This window comes from Oculina patagonica, chromosome 13, assembly GCF_052425735.1.
Source record: "Oculina patagonica isolate OP01 chromosome 13, crgOcupat, whole genome shotgun sequence".
In the NCBI taxonomy this organism is placed as follows: Eukaryota; Metazoa; Cnidaria; class Anthozoa; order Scleractinia; family Oculinidae; genus Oculina; species Oculina patagonica.
The window spans coordinates 21,916,746-21,931,508 of record NC_135770.1 but is presented as its reverse complement, the minus strand read 5'-3'; the positions used below and the strand labels follow the sequence as shown (position 1 = coordinate 21,931,508).

Genomic DNA, 14,763 nt, shown 5'->3' with positions numbered 1-14,763 from the left:
CATTTGATCGACTTCTACGTTTGAGACACTCGTTACGGTAAATAATACGCAGAGATAATATTGAAAAGTTAATATATAGATTTAGGCAAGCCTAAAAGCGGAGCTCCCCGGTTATTTGCCCTTTACATCTTTTTTAGAATGATATTTTATTCATTTTATTTTCTTTATATATACTATGTATCCTTTTTCACCATGAACAACAGCACCAAATAAAAGTAAAAATAGTTGATCAATCGAAAAAGGATTATCTGCATCTAACAGTTTGTGCATAACCTCCCAAAGATAAACCAATATAAAGTCTCAAAGATAAACTAGAACAAAGAAAGTGTTGCTTTAGAAAATATCCATACACCCACCATAACTGGTATGTTATAGCTGTACATAGCATACAACTGGAAAGTTTTGCATGTAGCTTGTTCCCCCCCCCCCCCCCCCACCCTAATCAATAGAATAATGGAACAGTGACAGTATTATTTCCCAATACCAAAAATAACAGCTGTCTGCTAGCAAACCGGAGTAAACCAGCCACAAGAAAAATAGTGGCATTCGTCACTCTGCCAAATAGGGTCCCCCAAAACAATAACACCATTTTCCCTTTATATGAGTCCCTTTGTCCTTTCAGTTGTACTGAAACAGAAAGCTTTACAACAAATAACTGATCTGTGAGACACACCCACAAAACAAAATAGCTGTGTTCAATGTTTTATTATTTAATGAGTTTGGTTTTGGTGAAGTAAAAATTTGCCTATCAACAACACATATTTCATCAGTTAATTATTGTATTGCAACATGTGATATAAATCTAGAGATTGATGAACTGTGTATCTCATTATCATGATTACTGTTCTCGCAGTGTGGACACTGGTCCAATTAAATGTTTGGGTAGGTAAAGCCTGCTGTCAAGCCAAGTGGCTCATCAGGCCGGAGCGTAACCCGGTTTCTGAAGCAATAAGTGGCTAGGAGTATTTCTACTCCCCCTGGATGGGATGTTAGTCCATCCCAGGGTTACCCCCAGACAGTAAATTAGCCGGAACCCATTTATACACCTGGGTGAAGAGAAGGACTATGAGAGTAAAGTGTCTTGCCTAAGAACACAACGCAGTGCCCTGGCCAGGTCTCGAACCCGGACTGCTCGATCCGGAGACCAGCACAATAACCATTAGGCCACCGTGGCTCCCACAAATGTTGGGTAGCCGGATGATTTTTATAGTGTTATCAGAGATCCCTTAAGAAATACGTACATGATTGTACCTTATCTGGCTTTATTTCATTAACTTTAAAATTGCACCTGACCACATAAATTGTATTTCACACAGAGTACATAGCTATTAGTGGTACATGCAATAAATAATAATATAATATTCTGATTGTTCATTTATCTCTCTCTGTGTCTGCAACTCTCTGTGGAAATTCTGCTACTCATGTTAACCCTGAAAAAGGCAAAAAAGAGACAGATACAATTTTGTTGATGATCATTGGCATCACATGAATATTTATAATTTTAATCTAATTTATTCAGAACATTAATATACAGATCTATACACAAAAAAGAGAGATATTTTTCCAATTTTTGCCTGGGCCAGGGAATGTGTTGGGGATATGTTCAGAACCAAAAAGACAACCCTTTTTTAATACTGAAGACAATAATAGTGCTATCAATAAGACCCAGCACATGGCGGGGTTTTGATGAATGTTTTTGGGTGTGAAACACTGGCTTAATTCAAGAGTTTCCTACAAAATGATGTGTCTTTTAAGTCTCTTATATTTCTCTCTGACAGGTGTTGTTGACAGCACTGTGATAATTCCAGGAAAGTGTACATATTCTCCCCAAAACTTTTATCAGGGATGTAGCTAAGAAAACACTATGCCGGCTCATCAACAAGCCCACCTGGCTTTTCTGGCCTAAGCAGCTCTAAACGTTTACTAAGTCTTTGTGTTCATGTGAAATCTCAGCTGAGTTTAAGTTTTATTTCTACTTTTGCCTAATACCACAACAAGACAGTTTATGTTAAGCTAGGGCTTGAGCTTATTAGCTATTAGGGTTAAGTATTAACAGAAAGAATTCAAACAGGACAATTTGCACTTCCCCCACAAAATCATTACAAGTATTCCAGTATTTTTTTCTGGTCAGGTAGCAGATCTTGTTGGGTCTTTGCCCTGAACAATGAAAACATTTTGTTTACATGTACTGTTACATATAAATTGTGTATATTACATTCCTCAATAGAACCAGGATTTTAGGGAAACATAAACTTACCAAGGGGTTAAAACACCTACAATTTTTCACAACCCAAAAATAAAATTTTACACTTGAAAAACAAGTTTCATGCACTAATGTGTCACAGAGCTCTTTTAATATTTAGATAAAGAAAGGTATAAGCTGACAATAATGTAATGATTACCTGCATCGCCACATTCATTAACTGCACCCCTTGAATTCCTGTTTTCTCTGCACTGAAAACAAAATTTACACATACCAAAAACCTGTAAAATTCTTAACTTGCATCCTGGCAAGAGTTACGCAAGTTTTAGAAAGACAACATATTTGCCAACATAAATGATAAGTTCAAACTGCATCTAATACACACTCTATAAATACCTGTCACTGAATTGACCACATAAAGCTTGATGTACATGTATTTTTAATTTACTTTTAATAATATTCTTGAGTCATTGCAGACATGCCCATTTTGAACTTACTTTTTTCACAATGAAAAACTAATCCTACTACATATACCCTTGTAGGAAAAAATTATTAAGGCAAAAATATCTAATTTAGTCACTGTTTTAAGCTGGAAAACTTGAAAGGCTTAAAAAAAATTTTGAGTCACAACCTTCAAGAAAGCAATGCTTATAGCCACAGGGCTCAAAAAAGCCCCCTCTGGTCGACCCGGGCAAGTAGATTTCTCTGTCAAGCAATTAATTTTTCATGCCTGTTTGCGTAATAGGTTAAAAGGCCCAGGCAAGTCGTCTACATGTAAATTATCAGTCACAAGTTTACTAAGAAACACAATCGTGCACTGTCCTAGGCCAGCAAAAGGGAACCTGGGATTAAATTTTTTTCCAAGCCCTTATATATCCAATATTATAACTTAAGGATCAGTTTGGTTGTTATAACATAAAAAAAAAATTCATGATCTTTCACATAACATTTTAGCATCTGCTATTTTATTTTATGTAAGTTATAAAAAATATGAATAAACTAATCAATTTATTCCGAGAAAGGCTGTTATCAGATTAAAAATACAAAACTTCCACAAAACATTTTCACTGATATCATTCATAAAAATTAAAATAAGGAAAACTACGCAAAGTTCTCAGTGAAAAATAACAGAGGTCATGGAGAAACTATATTTCGCTAAGGCTCTCAGCTAGCAATGTCCGCCATAATTTGTGTCTGACTCGACCGCATAATTTTTTCTTACAAATTTGCATGTAAAGTTTGTTCTCTACTTGTCCTGTACTCTTTCCAACGTTTTAAAGTGCAGTGTTCTTCCTACTTCGTTGATTTAACTACAGAATAAACAAATTACCGCGGATAAGAAATACCAGAAGTAAGTGCTTTTAATACAACTCGTGTATACGACAAAACGAATTTCACTAAAGGCTATGTCCTTGTAATGACACACCGGTACACGATTGAGAGCTAGAACCCAGCTTCGTTTATAAATGATGTATTAGATTTAATGCTGGTTTATAATCTAAATAACAAAGACTTTTCTCCTCTTCTACCTTGTTTTCGCAAAGGAATGTTGTCTTTGACCGTCTTTGCTTCAAACTCACCAAGAAGCTTGGAAGATTAACATCCATTGCGATCAGCCACAATCTTTACTCCTCTATTAACTATGGTTGTCATCGCGGGTGAAAAGAGGAAAATATCCAGAAATAATTTATCTGTAATAAACTGTCTTTAAAACTGAGTCTTTCAGTCCTTCGTGTGTCCTTCGTGTGCTTTTCAATCGCGGATCGAGTCTTCATGCTTAGTGAACTCGTGCGTACGTTTGGTAAATCGGCATGCTGTGAGATTGTTTCCTGTCTTTTGACTCTGAACCATATTCAAAATTCTGCTGTTAACCTTGCCGTTTCCCGAAAGCTTAAGTATGAACCACTGAAAACATTTGGCAAACCCATGCATGCACAAACTTATATAAATCCAGACGAGCTGACAGCCAACGGCGGACTTCCCCAAGTTACTCTCCCATTCATGTAATACCACATCGAATGACCATGGGAAATACTTGCGCCCGCGATTCAACGGCGAAAACCATTATTGACCAGCGGTCAACTTCAAAAATATATTCAACCTTGAGGAGCTACATCTGAGCTCGCGATTTGATCATGTGATACTGGTCAGCGGATACCTTGTTTTGACAGCTGTCAATTGATCATAACATGGATGTCTAATATCAAAGACCTTAGCCGTTTGCCTCACATTTCTGGTTAACCAAGGAGGAACAAGATTGTCTCCTCCCCCGCTTGGGCTTGCCTTGGGACTCCCCTCCCCCTCCCCAAGAGTCTGTACGCGCGGCGGGCGGGCGTACGCACCAATTTTTTTCGGACTCCTGGGTTTACAAAAATTCTCTCGTACCCGCATTACCCATGGTGCTCCGCTCACGGCGCCTGCGGCGCCGTGGGAGCTCCGCTATCAAGGACTCAGATTTGCGCACTGCACTATCAAACGACCACCACGCCCTTTTCCCCAGGGCCACGTGTATGTTTTAAATGACATAGGAAACGGATAATCTGGGAACGAGAATGTTACCACCATTACCTGTACTACCCACACTACCAACAACATCACATATCACCACTGTCACTATAGCAAACTCCAATATCACCACTACAAACAACAATAGCAACAACAGAAACGCCACCACTACCAACACCACATTGAGAGTGATATACGTAGTGACTGGAGTAAGTGGTAATAATCACCACTAACAACAGCAACGACGACGACGACAACAACAACACTAACATGACCGTTAACAACAAAAACCATCTCTAACAAAATCAAAATAAAACGCTACCACAAAAGCAACAAAAAATAACCACAGCAGCAGCATCAGCAAAAAAACACTTAACAACAACAGCTACAGCTACAGCACAACAGCTGTGACGTCTCCTGTCCTGTTTATTTTGTAATGTTTAATGTTGTGTCCTCAAATTCGTAACTCTATTTACTTTTTTCTACCCGAACTTAACTTCTTTGTCACTCGCCATCTTTCAACCGGCGTTTGGCAACTATGCAATGGCGCGAAATGACGACATCGATATCGTCACTAGTGAGGATATGGAAAATACGTCACTACCGTCCCGGATGTAATTTCGTATGAATTTTATCAGTTGTCTATTTTCCATTAAACAAGAAGTTCCGGTATAAAACGGGCCTGGCCTGGCCATTCGCACGCCCAGTTGTCAGTCAATCATCAAAGCGTAAACAACTGGCAAACAACCTGCGTATTTTCCACAACTGTTACTGATAAAATGTGTTTCATTTTCGCTAGGAATATTCTTTTAAACGTTAGGAAGTTATTTTTCATATTTTTGTCAATAATATATCTTGGTTTCATGAGATTTCAAAGCATGTTCAGCTTGAAGGATGCTCGGCACCACAACGTGCCACGAATGTTAAGAGTACAAATTTGCATTTCGCGCCTGAGAAGTGTGAAATGTGGGAGGTGCCATCCCTTCTATGGCGGAACCTCTTGTTTAAAATACTCGCGTCTATATAATAAAAAGACTTTCATTGTACATATTTATAATCTTTGTACTTAGAAAAAACAAATACAAAAACTCATTTTTTTTTTAAATAAAAATGAATCATAATTATTTTAAACAGGAAAAATGTGAGAACCAAGTTACGTAAGGATTTTTATAAGAAAAACTAATGGCTGAGTGTAAGGAGGTTCTTAAAAATAGAAAGCGATGTAGCTCCTTTTATTGATGCAGGTAGATTAAAACAAAACCGCATCTGAGTATCTAAAATTATTTTTTCCTAGCGTTAACTTAAGGCTCGGTAAGTGTCTGAATGTTCTTCCTTTGTCTCGTCTTTGTTATACCGCTCCACGTGTAAACTGAGTTATTTTAGTACTGATTCGTTTATTTTGTGTAATTTATATTACAAAAATGTATTTGACGCCGTTCCTTTTGTTTTACCTCACAGATCCGTGTACAAACAACACCTGCCTGAATGGAGCAACATGTACAGTAACTGGAGATGACAGCTACAGTTGTCAATGTGCCGAGGGATATCATGGGAACAGCTGTGAAAAAGGTAAATGCATAGCAACCCCTCATGCGTACAAAAAATGGTGAAGTTATTGGTGAAAATTCGATCATCCTTATGATAATGCATTTATATAGCGCATTTTCCATACGTTCAAATGCGCTTTACACACCAGACCACAACACCGGGAGCTTCGTGCCCTACTCTTTGCGAATAGTGTGTGGGTTCTTTAACGTCCCCTGTTACAAGACTGAAGATACAGGAGACGGGACATACGGTTTATCGTCCTTTTCCGAGAAGACTAGAATGTCTAACCATTTGCAGATGTAATTACAAAGGCAGCACATTCTCCTCAGTTATTTTAAGACCCTGAGTGTTGGTCCGGTCTGGGGTTCGAACCCACGACCTCCCGCACAGCAGTCGGGCGCTCTACCAACTGAGCTAACCAGGCGGCGGTTATCACCATCGTTGTTATTGCGTGTGTTTTGTGTTCAAACAATTTTAAAGTCAACGGTGAACATTTGATCACCACCACCATCATCATCATCATCATCATCATTTTTAGGACAATTGCATAGGATTATTGTAGTTCAGCTTAATTTCACTCTGTTAATCGACTAGTTAGTTCTCGTAAACTCTCATGGGAACACTTTTCGCTGTGTGATGATTACGTCACTCAAAAGAAATACGAACGCGTCAACACTTCCAGGGACACTTGCAGTTAGATGGCTAGAGTTTGTAATAAAAAGCTATTAATACTTAACAGATCATGTAAAACAACATAACAAATTGAAAACGTGACTTGCCATATCATATCAAACGTTACATAACAAATTAAAAACATGACTAGCACATATCAATCATTACATAACAAATTGAGAATTGACTAGCCAGAAACACTTTCAATGCTAATATCCCCTTAAATAGATAATCTTACTTCAAGTTATTTGCGAGCTGGAGCGAAATGATAAATGGATTTAATTGTATTGATTTTAGTGATCCAGTGTTTGATGTCAACAACTCAAACGAGAATACAAACAAAAAACTTATCTAAGCGACAAGAAAACACGAAGCTTTACAATGGTTACATAACATGAAAACATAAATACACAAACGCAAGAGAAACTAACAACAATCGAAGTAAAAACGATGCTGAACGATCTTCCTTCATACTGCGCAGTAAATCATTTCACTGACTAAACTATATTTCACGTTCTAGACGCAGTTATTTCTTTAGAATTATTTTGGGTCTGAAACACCCGCGAGAAATGTTTCGCAAAACCAGCTTATAATTTGCCTCCTGGTACAGTCACAGAGACTCTTTTATAGAATTCTCCCCACAGGGCTTTTCAGTAACTATTTATCATAAAAGGGGTAAATATAACTAAAAATTGCAATTCTAAATTCTAAGGCTTACAAATATAATTGTCTTTGCGAATGGCAAGCTTCAGAATGCCAGTTATCATTCTGTTGTTGGTAATAAAATACCGCAATCAGTTGACCAAACCTTTAACATCAACAACTGGGTCTCGGAAAGATTGAAATAAAACTGCATGCTAACTGATACCAAAGCCAATATCCGTTAAGTTTCTGTGCTATGGTGAGGCAATTTCCATATTATGGGCTTCGATTTCTTCTTCTGTTACACAGATAACTCTCTGCTTCGGGTTTTCCTAGAGTTGGCAGCATTAGAAATCAATCTGAAACTATCGTTTCTCTTTTATTTTTTCAGTCAATTGCAACATATCTGCCTGTCCAGAAGGTTGGGTTCTCCGCGAGAAGTCATGTTTCCTGGTCATCGATATTCCAACCCTGAAATGGACCGACGCTCGAAGAACTTGCCAGAATCTTGGAGGAGACCTTGCCATAATCAGATCTGCTGACGAAAATTCATTTATCTTCGAGCTGATGAAGAAGCAGAAGACAGTTACAGCTTGGGGTGCGTGGCTTGGGCTTTACAGGAAGGCTGACAATGAATTCTACTGGGTTGATGACAGTTCTTTGGCTGGCCAGTATTCAGCATGGGCAAGCGGAGAACCTAGCAGTGTTGCAGAGATATGTACCCACATTTATGGTGCAGGAAGCAATCAGGGAAAATGGAATGACCTAACCTGTGTAAAGAATAAGTCAAATGTGCAGTACAGTCCAGTTGTTTTATGCCAGAAAAAATCCAATTGAGACGGCCATTCAGTTTTGTTTTTCAGGATTAAACTAGAGACTAAACTCGGCTAATATGTATAGATAGAATGTTAAAGAAGCTGAAACGTTTAAGCTGTTTCTTTCGCTTGATAAATGTTCTTTTTGTAAAGTAGTACAGCTGCTAAGGTAAAGAAAATAAAGTGGTGCTGGTTAAAACTTGAAAAAATGTTGTAATTATTGATTCCTTTATTCAATTTAACCCCTCACTCGTAAGTTTTACACTACTACCCTAGACTCGTTTCCGTTTCCGTTACCATAGACTCGTTTCCGCAACCTCCATAATATATAGATTTAGGCAAGCCTAAAAGCGGAGCTCCCCAGTTAATTATTTTGCACTTTATTGAAACCTGAATTCAAGCCATTGTACAATTTTAAGGCTAAGAATATAATATTCGTTTTTTTTTTTGTTTTTTTTATAAATATTAATATTGTTACTTACTTTTTTTTTTTACCGTGTCCCGGGGGGGGGGAAAGAGGTACTACCTAAAATTTACTAAAGGGGTGTGCCACTGAGTCGCTGAGACTCTGGACCTGTTCCAGAGAAAAACGGCTCAATTTGCGACCCTGTTCCAGACAAACAGTGCAAAATAGGTACCCTGTTCCAGACAATATCCACAATGAAAAATATATGAAGATAGATATAAAAACACTAGCGTACATCACAAAGCGCTCACTTGACTTTGTCTGTGGCTTGGAGAAAAACCAATGAGAGGAGCGGAGTTTCATAGCTAAACTTGATAGTGTTCCACAGTCAAAAGGGTGATTTGTATACCCTGTTTCAGAGTCAGAGAGGCAAAAGGCACACCCTGTTGAGCAGCACATACCCGTATAGCCCTTATATGGGAGTACCGTATACAGCAACACCAAATAAGCCGAGAACAAACAAAATCAATCAAAACGTTTTAATTCCACCAACAGCATTATGATCCAGAAGTCTGGATGGGAAATTATGCTGCAAAACGGGTAATTATGTAACCTTCGTGTAGATAAGGAGGGGGTAGTAGGGCTGCATGTTGGGGTAGATAGGCATATCACGTGGTAAATTAGCAAATCACTTAACATTTAGAGTATAAAGGAAATAATATACATCTAAATTAAGAATATGGTTAATTTTCTTTTTTTCATTCATTCGTTTTTATTTTCACTATTTGCCTATATTTTAATTTTGAATGGAAATGGCAGAGGTCATACATGTAGCAAAGGGTTTACAGCATATTGCCATAAGCTAATGCCAAGCAAACCGGAGTGAAAGCTAACCACAAGCAAACTAGAGTAAAAGCTAATCCCAAGCACACCGGATGAATTAAGCTAACTGCAAGCAAACAGGGGTGAACCTAACTACAAGCAAACCGGAGTGAAACTAACTGGAAGCAAAGAAGGGACATTCTGTAACCCCATCCCACCCCCCCCCCCCCCCCGCCCCAAAAAAAAGGATGATAGCACCTTTTTTACTTTTACATGTCTTTTTGAGTCCCCTTCCTCTTAAGGGGTTTCACTTCACTTACAGAAATAAAATTAAAAAATTCTGGGAAGATAGAATATTGTTTGTGAGTCTCAAACTCAGTTTTGTTCTTTGATTACGCAGAAAAAATAGAATCATGTTTGCTTGTGTATAAAACTATGCAAGAAAAAAATATAGCATCAATACTTTAACTGCTCTTTTAAAAATTTGTATGCTTTATTGTACACATTTTTGTGGAGTCATGTTGCCCATTCGTCATGGAGTTCACAAAGTAAGCAAATGAGTCACAATTTGGTTGCTTCATGGTACCTAATGGATACTGCAAATTTTATCTGGCTTTAGAATATTTCACTAATTTTAACATTATAGCTGTTCTTATAAATTGTACACAGCATACAACACATAAGAATGAAATTGGTATTGCATATTGCTTGCAATCACGATTTTAACGTCTATACTTTAGAATTACAGTACCACCAGTTTCAGCATTACCAATCCAAATTCAAATTATTACATTGCTTTTTAACTCCACTACCTCCCCCAAGATCAACCAAAGATCTTATGATATACAGTAATTAGACAACTACATGTAAGTCCTGTGTAGTCGAGGGCTCAAAATATTTGGACACTTACAGGTCATGTTAACCGGCCAAAGAGATTTTAGCTTGGTCACATGTGGTTTCTTACCAGCCAAAACATTGAAAATAGAAATTTTAAACTCCCATTCATTTCTGCTGTTACTGTTTTGGCTGCATATTCTTAAAAAGATCACTTCATAATGCCCTTGTTACATCTAAAAAGATGTGAAAGAGACAGGTCAATCAAGAAGTTGTTTTCTGAAGTACACTGTAAATACGTTAACATTTAAAATATAAACTTTGCTCATTTGCAGCTTTTCTTGATTTCAATTTACATGTAATTTACTAGTCTCTTGAAAATGGCATCATGAAGACACCCAAACATCAAGCTGGATAATCTTAATCCTTCCTGTTTTCTTTTGATGTCCTTGTCCACATTCTGTTTTTGTGTCTCTGAAACTCATGTTAACCCTGAAAAAAGTCAAATGCCACAGATTAAATTAAAATTGATTAATTGGCATGAATATCAATAATTTATAAAACAAAACACTTAACGCAAGCTTGTATAAAGTGAAGCAAAACTACTGGATGCGAAAGGATACCTTATATATTTAACAGAGATGTATCAGCACAGACTATTTTTTTTTACTGATAACTGCGAAGTCAACTACAGAAAAAAACCCCGGTAACTCGAACTCGGATAACTCGAACAACCTTGCTAACTCGAACTCACTTCCATTTCCCTTGGATTTGACCCCACTTTTCAGTCATTTTTACTCGGTTAACTCGAACTCGGATAACTCGAAAACCACGCTAACTCGAACTAAATTTTGTTTCCCTTGAACAAAATTTGGGTCAAACTTTTTACCCTGATAACTCGAATTCCGGAACTTGCAACTCGCAACGGTTGCCCATTGATTATAGCAATGAACAGATCATGTATTTGACAGTCATTTTCCACTCTTAACAAAAGAATGTGTGGTCGCTTTAGAGTTTCTGGCAAGATAAGTTCAATTTGCACAGTACTGTATACTGAAGTGCTTAAAAATCAGTAAACTATCAATTATTAACTTGGCAAATAAAATATTCAATCAACCCCGCTAACTCGAAAAACCCCGCTAACTCGAACTCATTTTCGTTTCCCTTCAGAGTTCGAGTTAGCAGGGTTCTACTGTAAATATTTTAATAAACTCAAAGCACCACTGCAAACCCTTACACTCCCTCTTAATTAAAAGGTTTGGCCTTTAAATACTCCCCCTCCCCTCTACCCCTATATATACATGTACATGCATAGGAAAAACATTGTCACATCTTTAAAGCTTTTCTCTTAACAGTAATACTAAGATTTTTAAAGATACACATTTAATTAATAATAAGTTTGCATGCACAGCTGCATACAGTGTCTAAAATGGCATGAATTTACTCACAAAGATTCCAGTTTTCCAGTAGTCATTAACCTTTGTTGTGTGCATTTTCCAAATTCCACAACAAGATTGTGATTTTTTTTATGACAAATATAACATTTACTGTTGACATTCTGAATGAAACCAGCAAAACAGACCTCAAAATCTCAAAATTGGTGACATTGTTATGTAATCCACATGAACGCTCAATAGTGAACAGAACTACATGACAAGTGGATTATTTAATATATTTGGGAACGAAAGAGCTAAGTAATGAAGCTGAAGTTTATTTACTCTGACTAAATGAACAGTAATTTTACCTCCATCATGAATATCAATAAACTGCATACACTGAATCGATCTATTTCACTCGAAACGAAACGAAATTCCAGGTGCTTCGTGCAAACTGACATCACTTTCATTCTCATCTCAGCTGCTCTTCCAGCACTGTAAAACAAAATAATCATATCACAAGCATTTAAAAATCGTAAGCTTTATTTTCTTCGAGATGTGTTGAAGTAATATTCTTTGTGAATTCGTTACTCGAAGGCCCAACAATTATTTGTTTACATAATCAAATCCTCCTATTTGATCAGTAAAACCTGGTAAAACTGAATTTTAACGAATAGTATTTTTCAACATTGTTCATGTCACAAGCAAATGCTTAGTGGCGAAAGCAAGTAAAATGTGCCGTAAATATAAGCTTACAGCTTTGCGTATAAATGACGGAAACACTGCAGTTTTGTACTCACCTTCACCAGTTGGCCGCAGTAGGTACACTCGTCTGCTCGTTTTATCTCCGTTCCCTTGTTCTCCGCTATTTCTTTGCCTGTTTTCTCGGCACCTCTCTTGCTATTTTAGTCGCTTTTCTTCGCTACTTTGCTACCAGGTTCGACAGGCGCTTTGCTATACTTTTTCGCCTGCTTTCTGTCCGGGTTTTCTGGATCTCTCGCGATCTCTTTCCCGTCGCAAATCGCTTAAACCCTGTTTCCTCGAAGTTAAGTTTACCCTGCTCTCGTTTGTAGTCATCGGCATAACAAGGAGCCAAAATAAATATGTTTGTCTCAAGTTCTAACTTTCAGACTAGCTGAATAGGATTTAAAAATACGTAGTAATTTTGAAAATTTCTTTGCCAAGAGACCTCACACTGCAAAATTATTTCGCGCCAGTACTGCGCGAGTTGTCAAGACCTTTCAAGATCCCGGATGTGCGCAACACCGTACGCCGTACGCGCCCGCGAGGCATGCCGCTAGCCATGATGACCATGAAAACTCGGATGCATAGGTTACCTATTTTATTTCATGTGTTTTTTTTTTTCATGTGTTTTTTTTTTATGGGTATGGTGCTCCGCTCTGCGGCCCTTACGGGCCGCTAAGGAGCTCCGCTATAATGTTTCAACAGTCTTTCATCACTTTTGAGAACGAATAAGTAGAGACTGGCAACGAGTCTGCTACTGCTCAATGCCCAATAATGTCACACAGTGGGTTTTGTAGATGTGATAAGCTTCGGCCTGGTTGATATGACTTGACTTCTTAAAGAACTTAAAGAACGTACCAATTTCAACTCAACGTTTGCAATTTTTTTATTAATTGTGGAAGAAAGAATAGTCTGTTGCTTTCCAGTAATTTTGGTGTTGTGACAACGCGGGGGGCTTCAGTTCAGGATTAAAAAATCTGGTTAAGACCCATGTCTTGAAATAACTTTGCAAGATAAGAAAATTTTGTTCCATGCAGCATCAGGCCGCTCAATCCGGAAAAACTGTGGAAATAGAGACCTTTTACATAAAGTTGTTTGTGCAACTAAAGACGTTGATCAAATAAAAAGAAAATGCTAAATAATTGTTGCGCAACAATCGGCAGAAAATTTTAAGACACGAAAAGCTCATAATATATTCTTTATATGTTAGTGCTGGGCTGACATGGATTTTTCGACTTATTTAAAGTTAATACTATGTGCATTCATTCTTTACCGTAGAAAAACGTGGCTTTTGACCTTATATAACAGTCTTCTTCCGTAAAGTAAGCTCCGCGTTGCCACGTGGTTACATGATCGCTTAGTCACGTGTCAACAAGTGGCTGGTAATAAATTTAAAGTTTTTTTCCAAAACAAAATAAAGGATTTAGGATTATCTTTAGGCGAAATAATTTAAAATTGAACTAATGCACTAAGTTAAGTAATGCATTGTATGGTTGGGGGGTGGGGTGTCAGCCTGATCGATGCGTTACGTGATGCACATGACATAAGCACAGTAAAAAAAGGCCAAAGAAGATCATTTAGAAAGACTGATGATATGTGAGCTAATTCTTCGTTTCCTTTGTACCAGAGAATTGCATTTTTATGCTGTGTGATGCTCTCTAGCAATACAAATGTTCAAGAACTTGACTGTGATAATGGAATACGATCTGATCTAAATAAAAATTTGCTTTGTTTCGTTTTTTATCAAAATGACATGCGTCGTGAAGTGTTTACGTGGAGAAACACTCCCCTTAGGTTGTAGACTAGCCGCAGCCGATAGAGACTTCGAAGAAGAAGAATGTCAAGGTAAGGCCGTCCCCTTTTTCTCCGTTCACCGTCGAATGCGTTTCCTAATTTTGGGTCGGTCGGTTGGATCCAAAAAAACGTAAAAAATAAGGAACAAACTGGAACTAAGAGCCTGGAAACAACGAAACTTGGCCGGTCACAAAATCAACATGGCGGCAATAGAGAAAGAAAAGATGATGTAGTGGGTAAACTCAGCCGAGAAAAGCGAAAACAGATGAACCACCAACACTCTCAGTTACGATCTGCGAACATTCTCGACTTCCCAGCAACCGCTGGAATAACTTTGATATTTCTAATATCACAACTACTTTTTGGAAAACCCCAAAATTTGGGTTGGTCGGACGATAGCCT

At 37.7% G+C, this 14,763-nt stretch overlaps 1 protein-coding gene, 1 long non-coding RNA gene and 1 other non-coding gene across 6 annotated transcripts in view; 1 reads left to right on the top strand and 2 right to left on the bottom strand.

Moving 5' to 3' along the window:
- LOC144636405 (uncharacterized) overlaps positions 1 to 8,621 on the top strand; it is a 28,379-nt gene extending 19,758 nt beyond the window's left edge. For 2 of the 3 annotated variants that reach the window (XM_078495614.1, XM_078495613.1), the window contains exons 7-8: positions 6,167 to 6,277; positions 7,962 to 8,620. In XM_078495614.1, the coding sequence (XP_078351740.1) occupies positions 6,167 to 6,277; positions 7,962 to 8,407 (557 nt within the window). In that variant the 3' untranslated portion in view covers positions 8,408 to 8,620. Of the gene's footprint in view, positions 1 to 6,166; positions 6,278 to 7,961 lie in introns of all 3 variants that reach the window. The other variant, XM_078495615.1, reaches the window with a different exon arrangement.
- On the bottom strand, positions 6,608 to 6,680 carry Trnas-gcu (transfer RNA serine (anticodon GCU)). The gene has a single exon. It is a non-coding gene; the product is annotated as a tRNA-Ser (tRNA).
- A 917-nt stretch (positions 8,622 to 9,538) lies between the features above and the next one.
- LOC144636610 (uncharacterized) lies at positions 9,539 to 13,255 on the bottom strand. Of its 2 annotated transcripts, XR_013567562.1 has the most exons (3): positions 12,624 to 13,198; positions 12,192 to 12,318; positions 9,539 to 10,939 (listed from the first exon to the last, which is right to left on the bottom strand). It is a non-coding gene; the product is annotated as an uncharacterized LOC144636610 (long non-coding RNA). The 2 variants fall into 2 exon arrangements; XR_013567561.1 differs by having other exon boundaries at positions 12,192 to 13,255.
- Between the last annotated feature and the right edge of the window lie 1,508 nt (positions 13,256 to 14,763).